This window comes from Lagenorhynchus albirostris, chromosome 3 (assembly GCF_949774975.1).
Source record: "Lagenorhynchus albirostris chromosome 3, mLagAlb1.1, whole genome shotgun sequence".
Taxonomy (NCBI): domain Eukaryota; kingdom Metazoa; phylum Chordata; class Mammalia; order Artiodactyla; family Delphinidae; genus Lagenorhynchus; species Lagenorhynchus albirostris.
In genome coordinates this window covers 100,641,222-100,658,438 of record NC_083097.1, presented here as the reverse complement: position 1 = coordinate 100,658,438, position 17,217 = coordinate 100,641,222, and the positions used below count along the sequence as shown (strand labels likewise).

At 41.3% G+C, this 17,217-nt stretch overlaps 1 protein-coding gene across 3 annotated transcripts in view; it reads right to left on the bottom strand.

Moving 5' to 3' along the window:
• Positions 1–5,508: 5,508 nt before the first annotated feature.
• Positions 5,509–17,217, bottom strand: part of SNCAIP (synuclein alpha interacting protein) — a 147,776-nt gene continuing 136,067 nt past the window's right edge. For 2 of the 3 annotated variants that reach the window (XM_060146212.1, XM_060146213.1), the window contains one exon: positions 5,509–6,123. In XM_060146212.1, the coding sequence (XP_060002195.1) occupies positions 6,118–6,123 (6 nt within the window). In that variant the 3' untranslated portion in view covers positions 5,509–6,117. Of the gene's footprint in view, positions 6,124–16,906; positions 16,978–17,217 lie in introns of all 3 variants that reach the window. The other variant, XM_060146214.1, reaches the window with a different exon arrangement.

The window sequence follows — 17,217 nt, the reverse complement described above, 5'->3', positions numbered from 1 at the left end:
GGGTCAACCCCCTACACTGACCAGTCGTTGGATACAGGCTGCCCTGGGAAGGGGCATGCTCTTAGGCAAGGCGCCTTTCTCCAGCCAAGGGCAATTCTTGGGGAAGGCTAATTCTTGGAGAAGCCTCCGGGGCTAGTAGCACTGCCAGCAGCTGGGAGAGTGAGTCCTTTGTTTCTGAGGGTGGTACATCACAATGTGTTATGGGATTCTGTATGCACTGTTTACCAAACTAGCAAAACCTACTTTAATTGTAAAGCACAGCCAAACATCTAGAGCTACTGGTGGATGGAACACAATTTGTGAAATGTACCTTTATCCCAATGAACTATCGGATGTATACTACTTATTCTGTATGGTGAGTACATCAGTTAGGTTTTATATTTGGCTACTCCTACCAGAAGCCGGGTATCAGTGACTTGGTCAATGAAAAGAACTTATTTTACTCACTTAGATAATATGCAGGACAGTCCAGGGCTTACACAGCAGCTGCTCATGGAACCAGGTGCCTTCTCTTTCCTTTTCTTCCTTTTTCAGCATGGGACTTTGTTCTCATGGCTGCAAGAGGCGCTGCTCTACCCCAGAGGGAAAAGTACAGGGGCAAAGACAAGTGCTAGGTAAGCTTCTTCCTCCACAAAATTCTCTAAAGCACCACGTCATGATTTCAACTGACTTTTCATTGGCCAGAACTGAGTCACATGGGCATTCCTGATTTCAAGAGCATCTGGGAAAGTAGTTTTACCTGAGAACACTTAACTGACTTCTCTCAATTAGGAAGAAAGGGTATTGAGAAGGGAATAGCACTGCCTACCACAAATAATAGAATTTAACTCCTGCCTTCCTTGTTCCTAACCGGCTGAACAACTCCAAGAATGCATTCCACAGAAAGAAGAGATAAAATATATTTATAAAATACAAATATAAGTAAGACCACAACATCACAACAGATTGCTACACTTTTCAAATTTATTTTAACTCACACTTTCCACATTCCATCAAAAGCACTCTGCTTTCATTACCATAGATTTACAGTTGTATTTCCACCACTAGGGACAGCTGTGCACATGACAGGCATTCACTCTGTGTGTGTGTGTGTATGTCGTGTAAACAAAGGAACATATCTGGCATACAGTATAGCACTGTACTGTGTAATGAGGTCATAAAATACATCGTGCATCTTGCTGGCATATTATGGGGAGCCCCTGCAGCAGTGGTTGGGGAGTGAGTTTTAGTCTTTGTTTCAGCGTGCTTTATCTTGGTTATTGCCATCGACTGATGGGTAGATTTCTGATGACTTGACTTCTGTAGATTTTAGGAAACTTGGGGCAATAACAATTGAAAAGCTAGCCCCATTATGATTAAACATAAAAGTGCAGTGACCCCATCCTTTATGGAAAAATTATTGTTCTGTCTTCTATCCCATCCAGAAAAGAAGCCTCACTTTCTATAATTATATGATTTATAAATTTCCTACATATGAAACTGTAGTATTAATTTTCAGTTTATAGGCGCATTATACATAAGAGTATTATGCGACACTTCCCTAGAACACCTAGTAGTCTTTTCTCCATACCCTATCCCAGGTTTAGGGGGTACATCATTCTTCCCCTATCCTTGAGGAAGGGGTTTTTTCTGTCATGCTATCTTCTCAAATATTGTCTCAATAGATCACAGCATCACAAAACTAAAAATAGAGGCTACGGTAAATGCCAGAAGGAAGATTTTGCATTTCTAATACACTCCCAGCTGAGGCCAAGGCTGACAGTGCCCGAACACACTTTGAGGCACTGGTTTTAAAACTTGACTGCGCATTGGAGTCCAGGGGCAGTTTTTATAAATGCTTATGTTGGTTTTATCCAGAAAGTTGGATTTATTTGTTATGATGTTTGGCTTGGGCATCAGATTTGGAAAAGCTTCCCCAGGTGATTCTAATGTGCAGCAAAATTTGAGAACCACTGTTATAAACCAATTAGAAGACTTTTTTTTCCCATAAGTCCCTCCAAATACACAATTTGGTAGACTTCTCTCTCTTTGTATGCCCCTCTACCGTTGACACTGGCTTCTGGGTCCCTTTTTTTCAAGGAGAGTGCCTAGCACAGGGCTTGATTCTTGGCGTGGATCAATCATGGGTTATTGACCACATCAGCTTATAGAACGATCAGTGTTCTATGGACATGCTTTGGCAAGAAGGGAGAGGTGATTTACTTTTCATTGAAAACATGGGTCCAACACATTTCTACTTACTGCAATTCCTTTGCCAGGTTTCTTCTAAGGCAGATCCATATAAAGGACTTAGAGATCTTGAGAATTGAGAGTAGAGAAGAGAGAAGAAAAGGGAGAGAAGATGACAGCAAACAGGAAGGAGAGAGAGCAAGGGAGGAAATGGAGAGAAAAAGAGGAAGAGGAAGGGGTGGAAGAAGATGAATGGGGAAGAAATGAGAAGAAAATGAGATGGATATAAGAATATTGAAAAAATTGCTGGTAGATATTCACTAACCACCATCTATGAGAGGTGGTTCTACTGAGATCAACAACAATGACTGTTGAGATCAACAAACTTATGATCTCATTAGGAGACACAAATCAAGTGCTTGAGAAGTTATATAAAACTAGGCAATAGTTAAAGAATAATGTGTTACCAGAGATAACACAGGACACATAGATAGAGCAACAAATCAGAGTTATGGGCAATAGACAGCACGAAGTCCATTTTTATCTGGGGAAATGGTATCAACCCTGTTGTAATGAATTCCTTATTCTTACTTTGCTTTATCAACTTAACATTAAGCACATAGGAGGCTATTGAAGAAATAACATTTAACCCATTTTGCATCAAGGAGTCTTTCAGGGAATTATTTAAATATTTCTTTTATGGTCATTTCCTCCAGCCTGTACCTTTCAGTATGTGGCTTATGAATATACACTTTGAGGGAAAAAAAAAAAAAACTTGTAAAAATTTGCTTCTTGAAGATACCTTTCAGAGTCTCATCCATACTCCCGACCCCATGATGTACATCTAGAACTTTCTTATTAGGGTTGAGGTCTTGATACTAATAATGGGAATTAAAACCATTCAAAGCGGTGAAGGTTTGGTATCTTGTTATCTTTTTTAAGAAACATTCTTAATGTGATGTGTTGAACTTTGGCAATACAAGTCCCTTTAGTGACATAAAAACAGCCAGACTTTAAAAGATGCTGACAGATGTTGTGATAGTTTTTTGTAGCGGAGCTGAGTTCCCTGCTCTGCTGCATGTAATTAGGCATGCAGATAGGGCTTCACTCGTTTTACTAGCCCGATGGGAGGGAGTGAGGGCCGGGACCCCAAAGCTGGGCTTACTAAAAGGAAACATACTCTTTCTGTAGCATGTAAATGAGTCTTGATTTCTATAAAGAAGTAAGAGTTTGTGTTTTCATTTTAAAAATTCTGCCCAAAACTAAGTTTGTGGGAAGGAAAACATCATTTCTATTAATTTCAAGCACATATAATTCATCCATGTCATAAGGAACTTGGATGGTAAAGTTGTACATGTGTGATTTAAGAACAAGCATTTTTTTTTTTTTTTTTTGTGGTACGCGGGCCTCTCACTGTTGTGACCTCTCCTGTTGCGGAGCACAGGCTCCGGACGCGCAGGCTCAGCGGCCATGGCTCACGGGTGCAGCCGCTCCGCAGCATGTGGGATCTTCCCGGACCGGGCCTCGAACCCATGTCCCCTGCATCGGCAGGCGGACTCTCAACCACTGCGCCACAAGGGAAGCCCAGAACCAGCATTTTTAGTGTCCTAGCGACATCATTAAACATAGAATGCATTGTCATGTGGTCTGGCTCATCTGAATCCGCTCGACTTCCCTATTTTACCTTTTGAAAAAATTCTTTGTTCTTCTGTGCTTAGGACTGCGGTATCTAAAATGATAGTGTCAATAAACAAATTGCCAGAGTTTTCTGGGTCAAGGCAGCATCTCTTTCTTTCAAACTCTTCACATTTTCTTTGCTGTGTTTAACTGGGAACTCTGTGTCTGGCTCATAAAATCCCTGCAGAATGCCCAGTCCCCTTCAACTTTCAAGTTTAAAAACACAGCCTGTTGAAGAACAAAACTGGGGCCTCTGGGGGACAGAGAGAGCACTCTCTGGGCCTCCGTCCTTTGCAGACACCATTCTAGGGCTAAGTCCCAAAGGCTGGCTCACATGTGACTCCTGTGTAACTTCCTCTGCACCAAGCAGGAAACACAGGAATCCACATTTCACATATGCTTGCCATATATTCCCTAGTAGAATCTCAAACACTAGGACAGAGCAGTGAAATGTGAGGAGGCAATCAAAGAGGGCACAGGAAGCCAAGCGGCCACAATCAGAATAGGGCATCTCATTTGAGAAAAAGACAATGTGAGAAACGCAGAACCACACACGGCACCAGGCTCTGACGACAGGAACTCACAGGACCTGAACAAGGACAGAGCAACGTGGCCGAAATTCATAGACATGTTGCTCTATAAGTTGGAAGGAACCTACCTCCTAGATGTGTAGGTAAGCCAGCCTCCCCCTTTCCTAGATTTATCAAAGAGGCAGTGTCCCTTGCCTAAGACCAAAGAGTTGCCCAGGAGTAGACCCAACACCACAACCCCCCCTTCCTGAGTGCTCGTCAATACACTAAGGAGATAGTGTAGTGCAGGACAGATGGACAGTGTCGTGAGGATAACGAGAAAACTTGTACCGAAGCCAATTCTGCTATTGCTAGTGGTAGTACCTTGGACACAGGATTTACACTTTCTGAAGTTTAATTTTCTAATCTATACAATGGAAGTAATAATACCTACAAATAAGCATGGCTGGTACATAAAAGGCACTTTAATATTAGCTCCTTCGTCTATACGTCACTGCATCTCATCAAGCCTAAGTTAGTCAAATGATCCACCTATGCAAGATCGCCTCCTAATTCAGTACCTTGTCCTATTTGGTCCACCAGGATACAGAATGGCCCACGTTTGACTGCAGTAACATTGCTAGTAACTGTTAATAACATACACTGCTCCCTCCTACTGATAAGAATACATTCTACTTTCAAACTAAAATTTGACAGGCCTCTTACAGGCCATGGCAACCCTTTGAAAATAAAACTCTTGAAGTTGCAACAGAAATATATGTTTACATGATAGGACAAATCCATCTGGAACTTACTCTTACATGGATTCAAAGAGCTGCATCAACAATAGAGCTGTTATGAACTCAGGCTCCACACTGTCTCCTAAAGGAATTAGACAGGCCTCGTCATGTGTTAGAGGCAGAAAAAAGTGACCCAGGAAAGGGGCTAAATCCTTAGCTGTCATTAGTATTTCCTCATGTCAACACTGCGATCTGAGAAGACAGAAGGAACTGACTGACTTTATATACTTGTCTGATCCTCTAGCACTTAGTGGAAACGAGAATGTTTTATTTGACCCCTATGGGAAAGCAGCTCAACTGGGCAGTTTGTTCCTGAAATAAAATATCAGCCGTCAAAATACTCTTAAAGCCCCTTAGAAATTAGAACATCACAGATTTATTAGAAGGTAAGTGCCCCAAGCTTATAGGTGGCTGTTAACATTGTTTTATTTCCTTTATACAAAAAGTAGAAATGACAGAAAAAACCACTCTTAACAGAAAACAATAGCACTGACCTGGTCTCATTGAGAAGCTGAGCCCAAACTGCCCATGTTATGGGGAAAGGGAAGTTCAACCAACATCAGCAAACACCCATGCAGTTGATGAAATACAAAACGGTGACAGTGGCTTGGTGAATGTCCTGTGGGGAGGTTGAATCAATCTTAAAAAACATACATTTGCCCAACCATGCTTTTAAACAGCATCTCTTTAAAAACAAGTTATATATACAAATATCACTCAAAAATGTGTCTTATATACTCTAGCACTATAAATTTAAGGCATCCCGATAGTCTATTCTTCTGCTGGTGAGGCACTGTTCTCATGATTCTATTTCCACAGAGGACAGTCCAGACATTTCCAATGGTATCCAAAGGGCAGCAATGAGAGATAATAAAAAAGTGATTTATAAGAAGAATTCTTTTGACTCTAGCTCAGCGACGTGCTTTATGCTGTAGGATTTCTTCATTTTTCTATTGATGTCATTATGCCTAAGCGGAAGAAAAACCATAGGCCAAAATTAGATAAAACTATGGTCAAGTTACAATACAACGCCACTAAACAGCTCACCAAAAATGGAAATTATCCTCACACAAACCACACTGAAGAATACTTCATTCCAGTAATCAAGTTATTCTCTTTTCATATAAACCACTCTTTAAACAATAAATAGTAATAACATACTTATTAATAAGTATGTTTTTACTTAATAACATACTTTGTGGACACTTTTAAATTTGGCCCTGGAAGTAATTTCTCAATTATGCTGATTGGAAACCAGGCAAAGTTCTACAGTCAAGTGAATTTTATCAGAGTCAAACAAAATAGGAAGCATAGTACTGCTGGTTGAGTGGAAACAAGAGATTTTTATATTTTATTCACTGGATTCACTGGTGACACCTTTTATTCTCCAGTAAGCTTGAGTGTTAGTCATTTAAAGGAAATGCTTTTTCTTTGGGTGTGTGATTACTGAGTAGTAGCATGTTGGATGACCACAGTAGGTAAATCTATGGGAAAAAGAAGAATCTAGGGAAAAATAATGCTGTTTTCCCCTCAATACTTGATACCTCATAAGCCTATGGAAAGAAGTACCAGCTCAAGCTTGGGAACAGTTTTAGTTTTGCTTTTTAAGTGAATTTCCCTCTGGGTAGAAGCATTCATTTTCATGAGATATTAGTCCCATTCTGAGTATAAAATCTTCCAGGGAGGAGTTATCTTCTGAGTTTGAGCTAGACTACATATTACTAAATTCCTTCTTGTTGCTATACCAGACAAAAACAAACTATTTCTGGGAATGGTACTCGCTCACGTGAAGACACATTTGGATGGAGAACCCCAAGTGGCTTGGGGTGTTTATGGCCTCAAAATCGTACTTGCTTACAAAGACCATGTAGTCTATTAATTCTTATTTTTATTTATTCATCTGAATAGAACTTCAGAGAGTTGTTCATGAGCAAGGAAGGGAAGAGGGTGGAAGAAAAACCTGGTTGGTTAAAAAATGTTTTAGGAACTTCCAATTAAGCACGATGGATTAAAAACATAGATTTATCATCTCTTTCTTACAAAACAACACTGAAATGAAAGTAAAGAAATAAAAAAGCATCAACCTAAATGAATAGAGGGAAATGAGAGAGGAGATGATAACACACAAAATGCCAATAATATTTCAGAAACAGAAGGATGGATCGATATGTGGAACTGACTTAGCAGAGCAGGCAGGAAAAGCAGAAATCTAAGCCTATAGTCAGGGAAGCCAGGAAACTGATGTGCACCGCATGACTCGGGAACTAGAAGTACCATGAATTTCTGAAAGTGACAGTGGGTGCTGTGTGAGTGCTGAAAATGGGAAGATTATTTGAAACTTTTTGGAAGTAGCAGTTCATACCCCAGATTACCTTCCTGACCCAGTGCAGCCAGGTGACTGTCCCTTTCCCAATGAGAAGAAAGACTGGAGGTTACAGTTTGCAACGCATGGACCAGAGAGACTCTGATTTCAGCTAAAGGGGCTGGAAACCATGGGATTAAGTGAGAGTCCCTATAGAACACAATTATTAACACATCTCCTGCTAGTTTGACCTACAGATTCCTGGCAATCAGGTTAATAGGCCCTAGAAGGAGACTGGAGTTTCCTTATCTTGAGAAATCAACTGCCAAAAGAAAAGTCCTACAAATACTGACAATTAGTCAGTTTCCCAACAAAAGAGCCTAGTACTTAACCAGTCTGTGTGAAGAAACATCTGCCAGTCAACAAGCCTCACCCATAAAGCCAGAGCTTCTAATTGAGCTTTAGTGTCTTGTTTCTAAATATGAATGGGATCACCAGACTTTTGAGGGAAGTGCTACTATGACAGACAAAAACCAAAATAAACAGAAACAGAATTCAACGTGAATAGAGGTAATATAGGGAGGTGATGAGAACTTCAAAAAATTGTAACAAGAAGAAAAACCAGGGAAAATGTTTGCAATTCATAACACAAAGGTCAGTTTTTATAATGTGTAATATATAAAGAGCTGCTACAAATCAACAAGAGACCAGACTCTCAATAAAAATGTAGAAAGGATTAAAAATAGTATGTTCAGGGCTTCCCTGGTGGCGCAGTGGTTGAGAATCTGCCTGCCAATGCAGGAGACACGGGTTCGAGCCCTGGTCTGGGAAGATCCCACATGCTGCGGAGCAACTAGAGCCCATGTGCCACAACTACTGAGCCTGTGCGTCTAGAGCCTGTGCTCTGCAACAAGAGAGGCTGCGATAGTGAGAGGCCCGCGCACTGCAATGAAGAATGGCCCCTGCTCGCCGCAACTAGAGAAAGCCCTCGCACAGAAACGAAGACCCAACACAGCCAAAAATAAATAAATTAATTCATTAATTAAAAAAAAATTAGTACATTCATACAATGAAATAATATGTAGCTATGTAAAAGAATAAAGAAGCTCTCTCTATACTAATACATAAAGACCTCCAATGTGTTAGGTGGAAAAAAGCAAGAAGACAGACTGTGTGTACAGTATGCCACCTTTATTGTAAAAAGGAAGAAAAGATAAAAATATACACTTGTATTTGATTGTAAAATTTAAATAAATTCTGCATATATAATGCCATGAAAAAGGAACAAAGAGAAAACCAACAAAGTCCTATTAGAAATTAACACTATAATAGCCGAAATAAAAAATTAGAAAGGTTGGAAGGTAAAGTTCAGTAAATATTCTGGAGAGAACTTTTAGAGAAAGCCAAAGTATGGATAAGTACAGAAGAATGGTTAGAAAATAGTTAGAAAAGTAGAAAAAAATAGTTAGAAAAGGATTAGTCCAATGTGTTGAACATTAGAACAATAGTATTTCCAGAAAAGTGAACAGAGAAATTGGAGGGGATAAAATTTTCAAAGATATTGTACCAAACACTTCCCAGAATTGAAGTGTGTACGTTTCCAGATTTAAAAAGCGGGCTGAGTGCCCACACGCCAGGAATGAGAATGGAATCATGGCAAAATATCATGAAATCAAAACATGATTTCATGTTTTGATTTCATGATATAGAGATAAAGAGAAAATCGTAAAAGCTTTCAAGGGATTTGCAGTTACAGAGGAATTGAGCTTCCTGACAGACACATTGAGGAAAATGAAATAATGTGTCCAAGATTCTAAGGGAAAATAGTTTCCTACCCAGAATTCTATACCCAGCCAAATATTCGTAATCCATATGAGGGCAAACCAAAGATATTTCAGCCAGGCAAGGCCTCAAAAATTTTAGGACCCCCTTCACCTCCATAGGATGGGAAGATATATTTACCAAAGTAAGAGAATAAACCAAAAAAAGAGGAAACAATAGATTCAGGAAATAGGGCTCTACACAAGAGAGAAGCAAAAGGAATTCCCAGAATGATGTATGTGGGAAACTGCAGATGACAGCTGTGTGGCGCTGCCAGACAGTCGCAGTACAGACTTGGGTAAGAGGAAAGATGGTGTCTCTGTGAACAGACTGAAACACGAGAGGTACCTGATTTGTCTGAATGCACCAAAAGAAGGGTTCTGTCTCCAGCAGAGTGTTTGGAAATAAACTGTAAACTTAAAAATCAAATTATTTCCAAGGAAACCATAAAGTTACATGAATAAGGAAATGTAACAATAGTATGCTGCATGGATCCACTGTGATTAATATTTAGATAGTCATAATAATAATAAACACCAAATACTAATTTATAACCCCCAAAAGTGATACAACTATATTGATGGTGGGAAGACGAAGCAGGTGTGTGTGTGTGTGTGTGTGTGTGTGTGTGTGTGTGTGTGTGTGTGTTGGAGTGGGGGGCAGAGTTGGTTGCCAAAACCGAGCTGGATAAATTTGGTTCATTGTTGAGAACATGGATTTTGGAACCAGACTGACTGAGTTGAAACCCCGGCTACATAATTTATTACCACTGTTACTGTGTAACTTTGGGCAAGATATATAATCTCTCTGTGCCTTGGTTTCCAATCTGCAAAATTTGGATAATGATAGTATCTACCATATTGTGTCATTCATTGTAAAGATTAAAACAGTCAATATGCATGAAGAACCTGGAATATTCTTTGGTACATGGTAAGTGCTTTATAAGTGGTAGCTATAATTTTAATCTTCTATAGTAGGATGCCAATAGACAGTAGAGATAATATCTAAAATTTAAAGTCTGTATGAGCATGTTATTTAGAAATACAGGGAACTGCCTCGTGGCACAGTGGTTAAGAATCTGCCTGCCAACGCAGGGGACACGGGTTTGAGCCCTGGTTCGGGAAGATCCCACGTGCCGCGGAGCAACTAAGCTCACGCGCCACAACTACTGAGCCTGTGCTCTAGAGCCTGTGAGCCACAACTACTGAGCCCTTGTGCCACAACTACTGAAGCCCGCGTGCCTAGAGCCCACGCTCCACAACGAGAGAAGCCACCTCAATGAGAAGCGCGTGCACTGTGATGAAGAGTAGCCCCCGCTCGTTGCAACTAGAGAAAGCCCACATGCAGCAACAAACACCCATCACAGCCAAAAATTAAAAAAAAAAAAAAAAAAAAGAAAGAAAAGAAATAACAGAATACTAGAGAAAACACCTAAAGACAAGCAAGCGGTTGACTCAGGGGAGTAGGAATAGAGAACGGAGTAGGTTGGGCACAGGGACGGCCAAAATTAAACTAAAAATAAATAAAACTTAAAAAATCTTAGGTTGTAGTCTAAGAATATCATCATCATTTAGACATGGATGGAGTATTTCTACTTTAATATAAGGGGTGCTGTGCTCAAAAACACTAAAAACACTTTCTGCAGGACAAAACCCAGCATGATTAGAGTTGAGTCAATACCAAGTAAAATGTTAATTTGAGGCATTTATCTGAATAATATCAGGATGATTCAAGTCTCCCTGAACCCTTCAATTACTTAGTCCTGAATTACCAGTTATTCAAAAAAAAAAGAAAGAAAAAAGGCAAAAGTGTTTGGGTAATTCTGGCATGAATTATTCAGATAATTTGCTGCTCCTTGATTTCATTTTTGGATATGGAATCACATTCTCTGTGACCAAAATTGGAAAGAAGGCTTAAATTTAAATAACAGTTTTTCAAGTAATCTAACTTGCTGACTCATCTAGGCATGGATTCCATATTTCTACAGCCCAGGGTGACCACATGGCAAGTTATTTTAGAGATTCTGCCTAAAACGGCCCACGGGTAGGCATTACATTTTCCAATGATAGACAAAACAGGTAGACTTACTTAGCTACTTTTGTGATCTCCTTCAGAGCTTCACTGAGAGCATATCTATAAATCCCATCTACTAAAAAAAATGAGATTCTGGTTCAAAGAATAAAAACATATACTTGAAATACCCAATATGAAACTCACTGTAGGAGGGTAGACTTGTAATCAAAAGGCCTAGATTTCTACAGAGCATACCATCCTTTCTGTGGGATGACAGGCTTGGTCCTTTTTAGTTTTCTTTTCCTTGTTTTTCCTCCTTTTCCTCTCTCTAGCTCTCCCTCTCTCTCCAAATATTCTGAAATCCTTACCATGTGCCAGGCACCAAGCTAAGACATTGGGGTACAGACTTGAATATGATGGTACCACCAAGGGTCACCGGTGTCAGGAAGTTATACCTTTCATCGAGTTGACCATGTTTTAACTGTATCCTCTCTTAGTTTTCTCTTGATCATGATCTTGCTGAATGAAGGCACATGCCTTATTTTGGCCCAGCAAAATGCATGGCTTATTGCTAAGGACATCACTGAGACAAGGGCACTGGCAATCCAGGGATCTGACATCCAGGAGGGTCATATAGCTGCACTGTTCTCGGCATGGGAAGGAAAACCCCAACTGGCTGTGGTTGGAGCAGAGATTCTCAGTGAAGGTACTGGAAGGCGTTTGAGTAAAGTCTCTACATGATACTTTTAAACCTCAATGACTTGCTGCTTCTTTAAAAGTCCAGCCTTAAGAAAGTTTATAGACAGGCCCAGCTCTTTTAATGTGCAGACACTCTAGTGGTGGCAGACATGTGGTGCAAATATGATGTGGGTTCTATATTCATCCCCTTTGGAATTACACAATTCAAAACCAGACTGGGGAGGGCGAGGAAAGGAAGCTGGAGGTGGAAGAAGGGAGTTGTTCGTTCATAACTTTTGGGACTACACTTAAACCAGGATTAGCATGCTGAAAGAATGTATTTCTAGTGGGATAATTTTGGTTTCCAAGGCAGATCTCCCCCCGTACCCTCCTACCTATAGCTCATGGGTGTTCTACATGTTTATTTCTTGCCTTCCAAGGGCAGTGCTTTAAGATAGAACATGGGGTCTTAGTTGCAATAGCTTTTTCTATGTCTCAACTCATTAAATTTGGATCCTAAACCTTGTTCTACTGTCTTCCTGTGATGGAACACCCTTTCTCCTTTTCCCAGAGGGTATAAGGACCTTATGAAGAGAAACTCCATTTGTGAGTCATGCTCTCATGAATCCTGCAAACTCTGGCAGCTTTTATAAAGTTTGCTAAGCTGTGCCCAGACACTGGAGATATCTGAATATTTTAACAATCCCCCATAACATGGGCATTTTCCTCCACACACAAGATCCTCCTATGCAACAGCCGAGGACAATGCAAAATTGGGATCATTTCAAAGGAGAAGCTGTCACTTAATGAACGTAATCTGGAGAACTGGTTCAAGATTCGGATCTCCTTCCCCCACGTCACAGGGACAACGCTTCCATATGAAATAAGGGTTTTCTCTCTGAAATGAATGTGAACCCTAGGGAGGCAGAGGTGGGGTGGGCGGGACAAGAGTTGGGCAGGAGAAACAGAGAACACCGGGGAAACATGGGGAGGGGTGCGGGGGAAGGAGACCAGACAGGCTCTAGGGGTTTTTGGAGCAGAGATGGTCACCCCAGGTACACCATGGTACTCCTCCTGACTCATTGGCTCTGGACCCCAGAGCTAGTATATTAGACACGAAAACACAGAAAAACATACTTTAGATCAGAGATTAGAACCTGAAAGTACAGTTTTGGGGCAGAAACTCTAATGTCTATAGCGTTACTCAGTGCCCTTTTAGTACTAGCATTCTAACAAACTTCTCTGAACTGTTACATTGGTAAGATTCAGTCTGCTCCAGGGGATTCACTCTAGAACTATGCAATCAACATACTCTCAGCTAGCTTGGTAACATACCTATGACTAGGTAATTATATAATTATCCCTTCAAGATCCTTAAAAAGCCTATGAAAATACTTTAAGATCAAAAATTTAAGATTGAAATGTGGTTATTTGATTATATCCAGAGAAATTATGGCAAAGATGCCTTTGTTTACCAGGGATTCCTTTTTGTGCTGACTGCATTTTCCATCATGATTCTGGAAATGCTGTTCGGTGGGGCTGAGGGTATGCTTGACTTGGGACAGGTTTCAGCCAGGGCCTCACCTCTACCCTCCCAATGTCTTCCATGTCTTTGCTCATTTTTCTGTTTAGTAATATGTACTGACAATAAGGACAGAAATGTGTGTGTGTGTGTGTGTGTGTGTGTGTGTGTGTGTGCACGCACGCACGCGTACACGCGTGCGTGCGTGCTGGTGGTAGGGGTACCCTGAACTCTGACCTCCTATTGGGCACAGCAGATGACCACTGACATACCCTCACATCAACTCAGGCCAAACCTACCACCTCTTTGAAGTGGCTGTTGAACAATCTTGACATCTATGTAAAATATGGGCTACTAGCTCTTGGGTCCGGATGTACAATTCCCAGTGTGGCTAATTCCTTGGCAGTAAAACCCACACTAATGGTGTTTATTGCTTAATGTCTTTTTAAGGAGTCTACTCTCATGTTGGTGCTAGGATTAGGGGTTTCCTGATGCTAACCCCTCAGGCTACAGTGCCTCTGTGGTCAAAGGGGATGTGACCAGTGGTGGCCAGGGGTTAACGCCCTCTGCCTATCAGTAACTGGAATCAACGCTCACTTCAAGTGTTACAGATCTTGGATAGACTTAAGCTCTGGGAAATGAATGTCTTACTGGCATTTTAAAATAAGTAACTGCAAACATTCCCTTGGAGTTGTAATAATTCAAGACCAACTTGTCCTTTATAAGAAAAAGTAAAGATAAATCTGCTTGTTATAAACAAAGTCATCCTCCACAGTTGAAACACACTGGAACAGCTATTCAGAGTAATAGAGTTGAATCTAATTTTAAAGGGCAATGAAAAGAAATTTAGATTCTTTGCTATCAAGCTGTGACCAATTTTGAAAAATAAATAGCAAACAGAACCCCCTCACAGAGCTGACATTCTTTAAAGTGTTGTATTTATTGTCCCTATTTTTCCTTTACTAGGGGAAAAAAAAAATCTTAGGAACTAAAATGTGATTCCAGTATAGGCCTGGAACAAGGGTCCACTGCCCGACTCTTTCTCCCAGGGCTATACTGAGAGGGCCACCAGCAGCATAATGCTTAGAGTCAACTCCAACCCAATGACTGCCATTGCTTTCCAAAGTTATATGATCCCAGGCAGTCCCTGCTCCCAAGAGGAACCATGTGGCCTTCAAGCAAATTCTTGGCCCAAGATTTAAAGGCACCACTGACAGATGGACACTTGGGTTCCTTTCTTTCTTGCATCTTTCTGGGGGATGCCCTTTCTATGGGTCCCACAGGCAAAATGAAGCAGGCAGCAGAATCACTTAGGTATTCTTCATGTCTACGTTCCCATGCTAGTTCATCTCTCTGAGGAATCTTTATCTCAGCTAGATACATCTACCCTTGCTTTATCTAAGGAACGGACCGGGCTGGTTCTCCCTGCCTCTGTGTGATGGTGAATCAGAGAAACCTTCCCCCATATGCCATGGACAAACTAGTGGGTTTTCACTTTCCACAGAACACATGCCAAACGACAGCCACGATAAGGGATAAGTTAATTTATAAGGTAGGGAGGGGAAGGGGTCTGGATGTTTATTTAACGACATTGAATATTATAATTTTGGGGTTTCTGTTTATCACTGAAGGAAAACTCTGTTAATACATAAGCCAGTGAATCTGACAGGTTCAGAACTGAGCCTTCAGAAGGACTGTTCCTTAAACTGAGTAGGAAAGTGTTAACCCAGTTGTGGGATGTCTGAGTAACCTCATAACCTCCTTTTGTGTTCTGATTTTTGTAATCCTATGACAGTAGACTGTCAGCTTTGTTCTCTTACTTGTAAGAAGACAGGATGAAATATATCTGGCAGGAGAATCTACTGGGATACTAATTGTCTTGTTTCCAGGTGCTGTAGGAACCTGGAAGAAATGAGAGGTTTTCTCCTTCCCGCTCCCAAGGAGTTTGCCAAGCCTTTGTGCTTCCTTGCCTCAGGGTATTTTTGGTGACTTCTGCTTAAGGACAAAAGCAGAATTTTCCAGGCACCAGAAGACAGAACCTAAGATGGGGACGCAGAGGGGTGGTGGGGAAGATAGGTTGGAAGAAACAGAAGTGGACCAATACCAGTGTCTGGGAAGGCAAAGGGTATTTTTTTCTATCTCCTTCCCACCGCAGGCATTGGGCTTTTAGCACTGGCCAAGCTGCCCTGCCCCAGTGTGGCCAGAAACAGCCCAGACTTAGGCAGCGTGTTGAGCCTGACCCAAGCAGAATGCTGGTGACCAGTAAATACTGAAGCTCCAAGGTGCTTCCTTCAACTCATGGAATGAATGAGACCCCTAGGGGAACCCCCTAAAATGACTGAGATTTACTTTTCCTCTAGCCTGAATGGAGACCTGGAGAAGAGTAAACATGATTTAGAGGGGAAAAAAAGGAAAGTGACATTTCTTACACCTTAGAATTCTGAACTAACATTTACACTCACAACACATTCACTTGTATTTGTGTACCTGTAACTATTATATACACACACACACACATCCACACAAATGTTTTGGAGGATTTTGGAAGGGTGCTGAAAGGCGTGCCACAGCTTTCTTTTAATTTAAATGATTAGTCTCTTTTAAAAGGGTGTTGGGGGTTTAACTCTTCTGAAATAAACCTGTCAAGAGGCACTCACTGACTTAACTCCCCCGTCAACTGCTCTCTTCTTAGCCCTCTCCTCTTTCCTGCTCTGTTAGGGAGTTGAATGTATCCCTGGGGGACGAAGGAAAGCTATGCTGAAGAAGGACTTTGCTCAAAGAGGAGACTGAGCCGCTGGGGACCCTGGAGATGATCCTTTTATATACGCCATGCATACATTTTGAATCACAAACATTCTGTTTGAGAAAGGCCATTGTTTTGTTGGTGGGAGCTCAGAGACCGGCTCATGGACCAGCACTGCGGTTCCAAACACTGAGGTAGAGCATGGCAGGACCTCACTTCTCCTGAGGGCAGCAGACTGCTGACTAAAGGAGCTTTCAGTCTATAACCGGCAATGAAGGAAAACCTCAGCTCTGTTTCAAAGTTCTGATTCTGATCGGAGGTTGACTCATTCTACCCACGGCAGGAAATTTCATTTCTATACTTACTTGGTAGTTGACTCCATTAAAACAAAGACTGAAAGCCAAGGTCAGTTGGGAAGCACAGCATGTTTGTGATCTGAGTAGATTCCTCTGCCCTCTGCTGCTGGACTGAAGCCCCTCCAACAGGGTACTTGCTCCCTTTCTAAGGCCCAGTTACAAGTCTGCCTTCTTCTATTTGGGGAAAGAGTTGTAATTTTCTACTTCCTTGGTGTCAGCCCCTGGGAAAGGTGCTCCAGGACTGGCGTGTAAAAGACCATGCAATTCAAAGTGAAGGCATGGCACTGCTGAGCAACACAACCCTAGCACCACGCACCGTGCAGAGTCACACAGATGCTCTTCAATCAGCGTGTTAGAGGAAAGACTGATGCAGCTGTCGTACATCTCCTAGAGAGGTGCAATTAAAAGTCATCTGAACACATGCGACAAGCTCAGCACATGCACAAGTCTCAATAAACAGGAGGCAGGCAGGAGACAGATTAAAGGGTAGAAGCTTCAGACATACTTTGAGGAGCCTGGGGAACTGCTGAGATCTCTGACTTGTGCGAGAGGAACCCTTAAGTCACCTGGAAAAGTTTTATTCCAGCAATGTAAGTTTGGACATATTTAATCCAAAAGGCCTGGTGT